The 13,223-nt window shown below is 39.7% G+C and overlaps 1 protein-coding gene across 4 annotated transcripts in view; it reads left to right on the top strand.

Moving 5' to 3' along the window:
• The window catches only part of SPATA18 (spermatogenesis associated 18), a 44,169-nt gene that overhangs the window by 28,939 nt on the left and 2,007 nt on the right, over positions 1-13,223 (top strand). The window contains exons 8-12 of one of the 4 annotated variants that reach the window (XR_004438020.1): positions 136-294; positions 1,144-1,319; positions 1,634-1,686; positions 3,787-3,910; positions 6,307-6,390. Coding sequence is in view for 1 of the 4 variants with exons in the window: in XM_033214701.1 (XP_033070592.1) it covers positions 136-294; positions 1,144-1,319; positions 3,787-3,910; positions 6,307-6,390 (543 nt within the window). In the remaining 3 variants the exon portion in view is untranslated. Of the gene's footprint in view, positions 1-135; positions 295-1,143; positions 1,320-1,633; positions 1,687-3,786; positions 3,961-6,306; positions 6,391-13,223 lie in introns of all 4 variants that reach the window. The other 3 variants (XR_004438021.1, XR_004438019.1, XM_033214701.1) reach the window with 3 other exon arrangements.

The following is a 13,223-nucleotide window of genomic DNA, read 5'->3' as shown; positions in this document are numbered from 1 at the left end:
AGATTAAAAATGTTTTTGTTCAACTGTGTTTAGTTAGAAGACCAATGTTGAAGCTTGGATTCTTTCTAATTCCTTGCTTTGGATCTCTTCATTTACCTCTTTTCACCAAAAAATTTGCTGCATTTTTATGTGCAGGAGGCATTCCATGTAGCAAAAATGGCATTCAGACATTTCAAGATCCGTGTGAGAAAATCATTGACACCATCTTACGTGGGGTCGAATGACTTTGAGAATGCTGTCTCGGATTATGTCATTTGTCATCTTGATCTATATGATTCTCAAAGCAGTGTCAATGTAAGTGTTGGGTCTCTTATTAGGACTGGTTTACTTCTGCTGCTGCTGTTTATATTGAGTACTAATAACTCAGAAATCCATCCAATATTTAGTATTTATTCTATGTAATGAAAAAGAAGAAAGGAACAGCATTCATTGTACTTGGTAGCACCTGCCATTATTGACTGTTTCTTCTTTAAAAATATTATGGGGAAAAATTGTCTGAGTTTCTTTAGATAGGCTGTTATGGTCAGGAGATGGAATATCATAGTACTTAAGAGCAAGGATTTTGGGAAAAGTAAGTATGGATTTGCTTCCTGACTGTTGCACTTACTAGCTGTGTGATCTTACACGTTTACTTAATCTCTGTGTGCTTTAGTTTTCTAATCTTTCAGTGGGAGTAAAAATGTTCATTACTCTCTAGAGTCACTGAGAGCATTAAATGAAAGAAAGTAGGCAATTTGCTTAGCACAAGACTTGGCACATAGTTAACACTCAGTAAAAGCAAACTATTTTAATGATTGTTACGGATTATGAACAGTTCAGAGTTCTGTGTTGGCACATCATACCCTTGCCCAGAATAGAAAAATAAGGCAATGATAAATAAAAGCCACAGAAGGTTTTTTTCCTTGCCTTTTTAGGACTCTCTTGGCTTTTACTGTGTCATTTCTACTCTGTGTCCTCTTTCCTCCTTCCCTGTGAATGGGTGGCAACATTTTTCTCCTTTTAGCACATGTACTGTTTTTCTGCTTTAACTTGTTTTGGCTCACATTCTCTTTTCTCACCTCCCATCAGTCCTAATATTCTTAGGATGTTAGAGTGTTTTTGTCACAGGCTGGTAACAAGGTGATGCCATCTTTTGTTTTTCAGGATGTGATCCGAGCTATGAATGTCAATCCCAAGATTTCATTCCCTCCTGTCGTCGACTTTTGCCTTCTCAGTGACTTCATCCAGGAGATATGTTGCATTGCCTTTGCAATGCAGGCCTTAGAACCACCCCTAGATATTGCATATGGGGCAGATGGAGAAGTTTTTAATGATTGCAAGTAAGAGACAGAGGAGCAGAAGTTAAGGAATTCATCATGAGTACATTGTCTTGTCTGTTTCCTGAGAACAATTTAGGGAAAAGAACTCTGGGTGGAGAAATTAACAGACACTACCTGATTTCCAGGCCCTACCATATACTTCTCTGTATTCCAGGGCAGGACCCACTCCTGGAGTTATTTTCCATTGAACATAATGTATTAGTCTTTGGGGGAGAACTAATGAGGACTTGGAGCCTATCTAGAACATTTTTTAAAAGATGCTCTATAAATACAAATATGCATTACTTTCTATTGGTTTTTATTGCATTACTCAGGCCAGGATTCTCAAAGTATGATGTGTGGATCACCTGCATCAGAATTACTCAAGGTACTTGTTAAAAATACACATTCCTGGATTACATATCCTGATGTTTTATGCAGTAGGGCTAAAACGGGGCTCAGGAATCTGCAATTTAACAACCACCCAGGTGTTCCTTATGCACACTAATGTTTGAAAATTAATGCTCTTGACTCCATTGTCTAGGACCAATAGATTGCTACCAGCTTTTACAAGATAAATACTCCCTTATAAATTAAAAGACATTAAACTAATTTAAAACATTGTATTGTGATTTCTTGAGATCACAGGATATAGCTGGAGATTATCTGGGAAGAAATCAAGCTAGTGGTTAAGAACACAGGCTCTGGCCTCAAGCTGCTTAGGTTCAAATTTCAGCTCCACTACCTATTAGCTGTATAATGTTAGTCATGCCACTTAATTTTTCTATTTCTTACTTTCTTCTCTATCCAGTGGGGGAAATAATAATGCCTACTTCCTAGGGTCGTAGAAGGTTAGTTGAGATAATTCAAACAAAGTACTTAGGATGCTGTGTAGCATGAAGTGGGTGCACGGGAAATATTCGCTCTGGGTTTTTGTTCAGGTTGTAAAGTTATGCCCAGCATTCCTGCAAGCTTGCTGATGAGGGAGGATGGATAGTACCACTCAGAATCATTCACTTTCTTTCACTTATGCAAATCACAACAATAATGAACTTTCCAATTGCCTTATAGCATGTCATATTTTCTTGCCATTGCCCTGCTTCTAGTTTCTCCAACATGGATCAACTCATGGAAGAGCTGATATTAGGACATTACACTGCAGTTGGGTCTTTTTGGTTCCCTTACAGAGCACATTATCTTCATTTGTCTCCTTTTATTCCTTTCTCCTTCAGAGGATTGATAGTTCCACTCAGAACCTTTCACCTTTTTGGTTTAAGGAATCTGCACATGTCAAAGACTTCTGTAGGGTCTCTTGCTGACATGCCTTTAACCAGAGGGAATGTGCAGCTTCTAGGGCATTCTCTGGCCTGTGTGCCTGGACATCTGTGCAGCTGGAATTGGATTTTCTAACAATGATTGGATTTGGTTCTACTTCTAGAATTTCACAGAACAAGGCTAACCCTTTTTCAACCTGGCAGCCTTTTGTGCATTTGAAAGCAATTACTCAAATCCTCCTCCTTCTGGCCTCAGGACTTCAGGTTTTCTTCATATGAAGTAGGTTTAGGACTTCTTGACAAATAGATTCATTGTCTTGGTCTGTGCACCTTTTAAAGAAAGTGAACTGACCAGCCTAGAGGGACTAACACCCTTTTTATTCTTATTCTCCATTAATTTAGCTAACTTGCAGTAGTTTTCTCTTTCTTTCTTTCTTTTTTAGCTTTCTGACAGTCTTTATTCATTTTGAGTACTACTGAAATCTGCTGTATTTTTACTTGTACCGTGACTAAACCATATGTCTCCTCTATTTGTGCAAATACTTTTTAGACTCAATTATAGGACCTCATATGTATTCACATTTTATTTTATCTTATTAAATTCAGCTTATTGTTCCAGCCTGCTGAGCTGTTTTTAATGTCATCTGTTGTGTGTGTGTTTTTTTTAGCTAACCACCTGCATCTTTGAGCATGTTTTCTATATTTCATACAACTCATTATACATGATAACTTATCACAGTATTGAGAGAGAGCCCTCAGCATCTTCCTTCGGGTTTCTGTTAATCCATTAATTACCCCTCTTTGGATATGATCATTGAATTCGTTTCCAATCCACCTACTTAAGTTAATCATCCTCCTATATTTCTTCTATTTTGTCCACAAAGACAGCATCAAAAATTCTATGGGAAGCCTGATGGGACTTCAGATAGCTAGTCTATGTCTTTAGAATTCCCCTGAATTGCAACTCTTGTAATCCTGAGAAGAGAAGGAAAACAATTAGTTTGACATGATTTGGTCTTAGCGCATCCATGCTGGGTCCCAGTTATCATTACTTCTTGTTCTAAGAGGCCACAAACATTCTTTAATAACAGAATTTGTTCTATATTTACTCAGATCTGAGCATAATACAAAATGAAAATTCACACTAATGTTTTCCCCTAGATACGCTCCATAATTGCTTAACTTCTCTTTCTTGTTTTGTGTATTGAAAACAGATACCGCCGCAGCTACGACTCGGATTTCACGGCTCCGTTAGTCCTCTATCACGTGTGGCCTGCTCTCATGGAGAATGACTGTGTCATCATGAAGGGAGAAGCTGTCACCAGGAGAGGGGCTTTTGTACGGTGGCCTTGCATAGTGACAGTTCATCCCAAGTGTTTGATTCACAAGTTCGAGAACATTTATAAACCCAGAGATTCTATAAAAGAAGTTTATAAAAAGTTGATAAGATTTCATACAAAGGAGAGGACAGAGATGATCTCGAAAAGAACTGATTCTTTTCTTTGATTTTTCCGTAATTCTGCATAATTTCCTGGAATAATTTCTTTACTTCTTGCTTTATTTAGAAGATGGAATCAGTCATGTTTACCTCCTCCATCTTAGAATTACTATGATATTTTAAAAACAAAGCCCTTTGAAGTTATCTTGTAGGAGGATTTCCATAATCCTAAGCATTTAAAATCAATTAACTTTCAGGAAGTGATTTGCCAAATTTTCACTGACAATTCTCTATTTTGAGAAACTGTTAATGTGCCCTGTTTTTCTCTCCTTGGTATGATGTGTATGGAGCGGGGGAATGGAGACAAAGAGGGCAGAGGAGGTGGGAGAGAGGAATGAATCAGTTTGAGAAGGTTGCTTCCTATATCCACTGGCTATAGAACGTTTTGAACCTACAGAATATTAAATACCTGAACAGCCTTTAAAATGAAGTCTTAGGTTCTGTATGTGAGCCTGTGGGTGTGTACGTGTTGTAGTGGGGATTGGGTGATGGAACTGGTGGTGCTTGGATATTCTGCAAGTTTTACCCCTGCCTTTCCTAGAAAGAGTTAAGTGAAGCCCCTTAGTCCAGAATGATGCACCATCGCACAGCTGGCTAATCTCTGTTCCTGTTCTCCTTGAACTGAAGAATAGGGGAAGTGCTTTATGGCAGCTTTCATACATATAGTGGAGAAGGGGAATATTTTATTTTAAAAGAACTTAAGAAAAGGGTTTTTGTAGCTTAAAAATCCCATTACAGTGAATACTATATTAAAATGTTTTGTTCCATAAATGTTGAGCCCTTAGCTGAGCACAGTGGCCCACACCTGTAATCCTAGCACTTTGGGAAGCTAAGGCAGGAGGATTGTTTGAGGAGTTTGAGACAAGCCTGGGCAACATAGCAAGACCTCATCTCTACAAAAAATAAACAAATTAGCTGGGCATGGTGGTGCATACCTGTAATACCAGCTACTTAGGAGGCTGAGGAGGGAGGATTGCTTGAGCTGGAGAGGTTGAGGCTGTGTGAGCCATGATTGTGCCACTGCACTCCAGCTTAGGTGACAGAGTAAGATCCTGTCTTTTTTTTTTTTTTTTTTTTGAGATGGAATCTCGTTCTGTTGCCCAGGCTGGAGTGCAGTGACATGATCTCAGCTCACTGCAACCTCCGCCTCCTAGGTTCAAGCGATTCTCCTGCCTCAGCCTCCTAAGTAGCTGGGATTACAGGTGCATACCACCACACCCAGCTAATTTTCATATTTTTAGTAGAGACGAGGTTTCACCATGTTGGTCAGGCTGGTCTCAAACTCCTGACCTCGTGATCCACCCACCTCGGCCTCCTGAAGTGCTGCGATCAAAGGCATAAGCCACAACACCCGGCCTGAGATCTTGTCAAAAAAAAAAAAAAAAAAGGTCGAGCCCATAGAAATAGATATTGGATTTTATTGATCTGACAGCTACACATGTTCTACAATAAAACATACTTCTTGCTCCTACAGCAGTCACTTTCTGTTAAGAAGATTCTATCTGCAGTGCAGTTTGGAAAGGAGGGAGAAGAAATACCCACTATTCTTATGTTTTACATCAAATAGCAATTGCCTTTTAACTTCCTTCTTCTCTCCCATCAAGCTTATCATGAACATTTGTCCAAGCTTAAACCCTAAAACAAAATAATAGGAAGTTCTTCCTAAAACAAAGAATTTGTAAAAGAAAGGGGTTGAATTAAGGGAAATTTTAAGGATTTTACCAGTAAAATCTCATTTTAGTGAATATAGCTTTCTCCTTATTCATTTAGTTAGAAAGCAGATAGGCAGCAGTGGTGTTTCATTCATTCATCCAATGATATTTATTTATTCAATAGTTATTTATGACCCAAACACTGTATTTATGTGCTAGAGATTTAGCAACAAATAAAACAGATACAAATCTCTACCCACATGGAGCTTACATTCTCCAGCACTAACAAACTCCTATGTAATTTCCAATAGCTTACTCACAAAAACATTCTACTGGCATCAAACACCAGAATATCCCAAGGTTCATTGTAATGGGATTCTATTTAAAAAGTACCCTGAAGTTATTGCCACATATTGGGCAGCAATAGGAAGTGAAAGGAGTGTAGCTTGTGCAGATGATCAGTAATGGGCAAGTGTAATCATATCAGTAAGATTCTTATTCTATGGGATATGCATGTTGTTTTAAGCCATGACAGTTTTCACAAACTCCTGACTATGTCTCTCTCTTTCTCTCTCTTTTTTAAGTGGAATTCGGTGCGATCTCTAAGTCGATGTCGAAGCAGGAGTTTAAGTCCCATTTGCCCCCGTAGCCAAATTGGTTTAAGCACGGTACATATCTATCTAATCATTTTTACACAAAATTCGTCTATGGTTGGCATTTTTTTTTTTTTTTTTTGCTTCAGCAGTACAAGAGAGATGATTATAAGTCTACAGGTGGAAAGAGAACCTATTGCAATAATGCTAGCTCCAAACTGATTTTTATATTACTGTAGGCTAAATAATTTATTATTCTAGAAAGAAGTAGAGGTAGTTTTATCTTTCTTTCTTAGTTCAAGGAATAGTAGATTTTATGTATTTCATAGTTTTATTTTTATCTTTGGATGAAATGGGCTATTAGATATCAGATAGTGGACTAAAGAGAGAATGGGATACCTTGGTCAACTGATCTTGGCACAAGTCCCTGCTTCCTCTAGAAATTTGTGTATGAGTTTGGAGAAATTGCTCAAATGGTCTGGATTTCAATACCTTATAAACGGCATTGCAGGTATTAATGTGTCTTCAACTTCAAATTAGAAAAAATAAGGTTTTTTGTGTGTATTAGTTTTTGGAAAGATTGTTAATACTTCTGTTAAAGAAAAAAAGAACAGCAAAAACATCATGAAAACGATGAAGATAACATCCCTAAAAACATGATTATGGGCTGAGTAGGGTCGCCCATACCTGTAACTCTAGCACTTTCACCGGCTGAGGTGGGAGGATTGCTTGAGCCCAGGAGTTTGAGACCAGCTATGGCAACAGGGGGAAACATCGTCCCTATGAAACAAAACAAAAATCCTCCCCCAAATTAGCTGGGCATAACAAAAAACTCCCCCCCAAATTAGCCAGGTATGGTGGCATGTACCTGTAGTCCCAGCTACCTATGAGGCTGAGCTGGGGGGATCACCTGATCCCAGGGAGGTCAAGGCTGCAGTGAGCCATGATTGTACCACACTGCACTGTAGCCTGGGTGAGAGAGTGAGACCCTGTCTTAAACAAAACAAAACAACCCCCCCCAAAACAATTTAAAAAACTATGATTCACCACTATTAATTTATTCAACACATATTTAGTCAGTGCCTTTTGAATACAGGGTTAGAACAAGACATGTGGGCAACAGGAAGGCTAACAATGTGCTATTCCTCCAAATAATAATTATTTAAATATTTGTTCAACCTTGTTTTAGAGAGAGTGGTAGAGAAGGAGAATCACATTCGGCAACCCTACATATTTTTCTGAAACTGCTTCTAGCATGCAGCTGTAGACCCAAAGTTGCAAAACTTCCTCAGCAAAACAAAAACAAAACCAAAAACTCCACAGTTGATTAGACCCAGCTTCCTTACTGACTTTTTTCGTTTTTTTATACTTTTAAGTTCTGGGTTATATGTGAAGAACATGCAGTTTTGTTACATAGGTATACACATGCCCTGGTGGCTTGCTGTACCCATCAACCCGTCGCCTGCATTAGGTATTTCTCCTAATGTTATCCCTCCCCTAGGCCCCCAATCCCCTACAGGCCCCAGTGTGTGATGTTCCCCCTCCCTGTGTCCATGTGTTCTCATTGTTCAACTCCCACTTATGAGTGAGAACATGCAGTGTTTGGTTTTCTGATCTTGTGATAGTTTGCTGAGAATAATGGTTTCCAGCTTCATCCATGTCCCTGCAAAGGACATAAACTCATACTTTTAATGGCTACATAGTATTCTGTGGTGCATATGTCCCACATTTTCTTAATCCATTCTATCATTGATGGACATTTTGGGTTGGTTTCAAGTCTTTGTTTTTGTGAGTAGTGCTGCAATAAATGTATGGGTTCATGTGTCTTTACAGTAGAATGATTTATGATCATTTGGGTGTATGCCCAGTAATGGGTCAAATGGTATTTCTAGTTCTAGATCCTTGAGGAATTGCCACAATCTCTTCCACAATGGTTGAACTAATTTATACTCCCACCAACAGTGTACAAGCATTCCTATTTTTCTACAACCTCTCCAGGATGTGTTGTTTCCTGACTTTTTAATGATTACCATTCTAACTGGCGTGAGATGGTATCTCATTGTGGTTTTGATGTGCATTTCTCTAATGATCAGTGATGATGAGCTTTTTTGTCATATGTCTGTTGGCTGCATAAATGTCTTCTTTGGAGAAGTGTCTGTTCATATTCTTCACCCACTTTTTGATGGGGTTGTTTTTTTTTCTTGTAAATTTGTTTAAGTTCTTTGTAGATCCTGGATATTAGCTCTTTGTCAGATGGAGAGACTGCAAACATTTTCTCCCATTCTGTAGGTTGCCTGTTCACTCTAATGATCGTTTCTTTTGCTGTGCAAAGGCTCTTTAGTTTATTAGATCCCATTTGTCAGTTTTGGCTTTGCCGATACTTATGTCCTGAATGGTATTGTGCAGGTTTTCTTCTAGGATTTTTGTGGTCCTAGGTCTTACATTTAAGTGTTTGGTCCATCTTTAGTTGATTTTGGTAAAAGATATAAGGAAGGGGTCCAGTTTCAGTTTTCTGCATATGGCTAGCCAGTTTTCACGACACCATTTATTAAATAGGGAATATTTTCCCCATTGCTTTTTTTTTTTGTCAGATTTGTCAAAGATCGGATGGTTGTAGCTGTGAAGTTTTATTTCTGAGGCCTTTGTTCTGTTCCATTGGTCTATATATCTGTTTTGGTAGAAGTACCATGCTTGGTTACTGTAGCCTTATAGTATAGTTTGAAGTTGAGTAGCATGATGCCTCCAGCTTTGTTCTTCTTGCCCGGGATTTTCTTGGCTAGGAGGGCTCTTTTTTGGTTCCACATGAAACTTAAAGTAGTTTTTTCCAATTATGTGAAGAAAGTCAGTGGTAGCTTGATGGGGATAGCATTGAATCTATAAATTACTTTGGACAGTATGGCCATTTGCACAATATTGACTCTTCCTATCCATGAGCATGGAATGTTTTTCCATCTGTTTGTGTCCTCTCTGATTTCCTTAAGCAGTGGTTTGTAGTTCTCCTTGAAGAGGTCCTTCACATCCCTTGTAAGTTGTATTTCTAGGTATTTTATTCTCTTAGTAGCAATTGTGAAAGTGAGTTCACTCATGATTTGGCTCTCTGTCTGTTATTGGTGTATAGGAATGCTTGTGATTTTTGCACATTGATTTTGTATCCTGAGACTTTGCTCAAGTTGCTTATCAGGTTAAGGAGGTTTTGGGCTGAGACGATGGGGTTTTCTAAATATACAAGCATGTCATCTACAGAGACAATTTGACTTCCTCTTTTCCTAATTGAAAACTCTTTATTTCTTTCTCTTGCCTGATTGCCCTGGCCAGAACTTCCAACACTATGTTAAATAGTAGTGGTGAGAGAGGGCATCCTTGTCTTGTGCCAGTTTTCAAAGGGAATGCTTCCAGTTTTTACCATTCAGCATGATATTGACTGTGGGTTTGTCATAAATAGCTCTTATTATTTTGAGATATGTTCCATCGATACCTAGTTTATTGAGAGTTTTTAGCATGAAGGGGTGTTGAATTTTATCAAAGATCTTTTCTGCATCTATTGAGATAATCATATAGGTTTTGTCATTGGTTCTGTTTATGTGATGGATTACGTTTATTGATTTGCATATGTTGAACCAGCCTTGCATCCCAGGAATGAAGCCCACTTGATCATGGTGGATAAGCTTTTTGAGGTACTGCTGGATTCAGTTTGCCAATATTTTATTGTGGATTTTCGCATCGATGTTCATCAGGGATATTGGCCTGAAATTTTCTTTTTTTGTTGTGTCTCTGTCAGGTTTTGGTATCAGGATGATGCTGGCCTCACAAAATGAGTTAGGGAGGATTACCTCTTTTTCTATTGTTTGGAATAGTTTCAGAAGGAGTGCTACCAGCTCCTCTTTGTACCTCTGCTGTGAATCCATCTGGTCCTGGACTTTTTTTGGTTGGTAGGCTATTATTTAGTGCCTCAATTTCAGAACTTGTTATTGGTCTATTCAGGGATTCGACTTCTTTCTGGCTTAGACTTGGGAGGGTGTATGTGTCCAGGAATTTATCCATTTCTTCTAGATTTTCTAGTTTATTTGTGAAGAGGTGTTTATAGTGTACTCTAATGGTAGTTTGTATTTCTGTGGGATCAGCGATGATATCCCCTTTATCATTTTTTATTGCATCTATTTGATTCTTCTCCCGTTTCTTCTTTATTAGTCTGGCTAGCAGTATATTTATTTTGTTGATAAAAAAAAAACAGCTCCTGGATTCATTGATTTTTTGAAGGATTTTTCATATCTCTGTGTCCTTCAGTTCTACTCTGATCTTACTTGTTTCATGTCTTCACGAAGTTCTTTTGCTGTGTTCAGCTCCATCAGGTCATTTATGTTCTTTTCTACATTGATTATTCTAGTTAGCAATTCGTCTAACCTTTTTTCAAGATTCTTAGCTTCCTTGCATTGGGTTAGAACATGCTCCTTTAGCTTGGAGTTGTTTGTTATTACCTACATTCTGAAGCCTGCTTCTGTCAGTTCATCAAATTCATTCTCCATCCAGTTTTATTCCCTTGCTGGCGAGGAGTTGTGATCCTTTGGAGGAAGAAAGGCATTCTGGTTTTTGGAATTTTCAGCCTTTTTGCACTGGTTTTTACCCATCTTTGTGGATTTATCTACCTTTGGTCTTTGATATTGGTGACCTTTGGATGGAGTCTTTGAGTGGATGTGCTAATCCTTTCTGTTTGTTTCTTTGCCTTTTAACACTCAGGTCCCTCTGCTGTCAGCCTGCTGGAGTTTGTGGAGGTCCACTCCTGACCCTGTTTGCCTGGGTATCACCAGCAGAGGTTGCAGAGCAGCAAAGATTGCTGCCTGTTCTTTCCTCTAGAAGCTTCGACCTAGAGTGACATCTGCCAGATGCCAGCCAGAGCTCTCCTATATGAGATGTCTGTTGGCCCCAATTGGGAGGTGTCTCCCAGTCAGTATACACAGGAGTCAGGGCTCCACTTGAGAAGGCAGACTGACCCTTAGCAGAGCTCAAATGCTGTGCTGGGAGGTTCCTTGCTCTCTTCAGAGTCATCAGACAGGGATGTTTAAGTTTGCTATAAGCCCCTGACTAGGGCTGCTGCCTTTTTTACAGAGATGTCCTGTATAAAGAGGAGCAATCTGCCAGTCTGGCCACAGCAGCCTTACTGAACTGCAGTGTGCTCCACCCAGTTTGAACATCCCAGCAGCTTTGTTTACACTGTGGCCATAAAACCGTCTACTCTAGTCTCAGCAATGGCGGACGCCCCTCCCCCCACCAAGCTTGACCGTCCCAGGTGGATCTCAGATTGCTGCTGTGCTGGCAGCCAGAATTTCAATCCAGTGGATTTTAGTTTCCTGGGCTCCGTGGGGGTGGGACCCGCTGAGCCAGACCCCTTGGCTCCCTGGCTTCATCGCCCCCTTCTCAGGGGAGTAAATGGTTCTGTCTCCCTGGTGTGCCAGACGCCACTGGGATATGAAAAAAAAAAAAAAAAAAAAAAAAAAAAGCCCCTGCAGCTCGTTTGGTGTCTGCCCAATTGGCCGCCCAGTTTTGTGCTTGAAACCCAGGGCCCTGGTGAGGTAGTCACTGGAGAAAATCGCCTGGTTTGCGAGTTGCCAAGACCGTGGGACAAGCGCAGTATCTGTGTCCTAGTTCCTCCGGCTCAGACCCTCAGGGCTTCCCTTGGGTAGGGGGAGAATTCCCTGGCCCTTTGCACTTCCCAGGTGAGGCGACGCCCCACCATGCTTCGGCTCGCCCTCCGTGGGCTACACCCTCTGTCCAACCAGTCCCAATGAAATGAACTGGGTACCTCAGTTGGAAATGCAGAAATCACTTGCCTTCTGTGTTGATCTCGCTGGGTGCTGCAGACCAGTGCTATTCCTATTCGGCCATCTTGAATCTCCTCCCCCTTACTGACTTTAATAAGCATCTGTAGTGAGTCCCCCATGCTCCTTATCATACATCCTTTCTGGATCTGATGGATGCTAGATTTGGGAGGGACGCAAAAATGGCAAAAACGTTATCTTCTCTGAATAGATCTTAATATAGGAAGATCACGAGATCGTGTCTTTTGCAGGAACATGGATGGAGCTGGAGGTCATTATCTTTAGCAAACTAACACAGGAACAGAAAACAAAATACCTTTCTCACTTATAAGTTGGAACTAAATGATGAGAACACTTGTACACAAAGAGGGAACAGCAGACACTGGGGCCCACCAGAGAGTGGATGATGGGAGAAGGGAGAGGATCGGGAAAAATAACTAATCAGTACTAGGCTTAATATCTGGGTGATGAAAATCTTTCCAAAAATCCCCCATGACAAGGTTTTACCAATATAACAAACTTGCAGATGTACCCCTAAACTTGAAAAGAAAAATAAAGTATAGGAAAGAGAAAGATTATTATGATTTAAACAGATTAGCTGAATGTGATACAGTCAACAAATCAATACATCCATACTATGATACAATATGATAGTCAATAAAAGAAGCAGAAAGGGCTAGAGTCATCAGATGAGATAGAGATTCCTCCCAGATTTGGTCATGAGGAAGGCATTCATGGGGGAGGTAGTATTTAATTTGGTGTTTTAGAATGGGTGGATTTCAATGGGCTAGGAAATTGGGAAGGAATATTCAGGTGAAGAAAATGACTTAAAAAATGATAGGCAAATGGAAAAGTCATGCATCTAACACAATCCTTTTGCTCTTGGAGATTTCATATAGCTTCATTATCCTTTTTCATGAATAACTATTTACGGTAAGTAAAAGCAAAGCAATAGTGCAGTTAGTGGACTGGTAAATAAAAAGGAAACCTTGGGAGCGTGATACTGAGAGAACCACAATTCCCCATTCTAAGGGGAAGTGGCATATCAGAAGAAAATACCATTAGATACTTATTGTGTAACAGCCATGTCAAATT

This window comes from Trachypithecus francoisi, unplaced genomic scaffold (genome assembly GCF_009764315.1).
Source record: "Trachypithecus francoisi isolate TF-2019V2 unplaced genomic scaffold, Tfra_2.0 Lachesis_group1, whole genome shotgun sequence".
Taxonomy (NCBI): domain Eukaryota; kingdom Metazoa; phylum Chordata; class Mammalia; order Primates; family Cercopithecidae; genus Trachypithecus; species Trachypithecus francoisi.
This window is presented reverse-complemented; position numbering and strand designations above follow the sequence as displayed.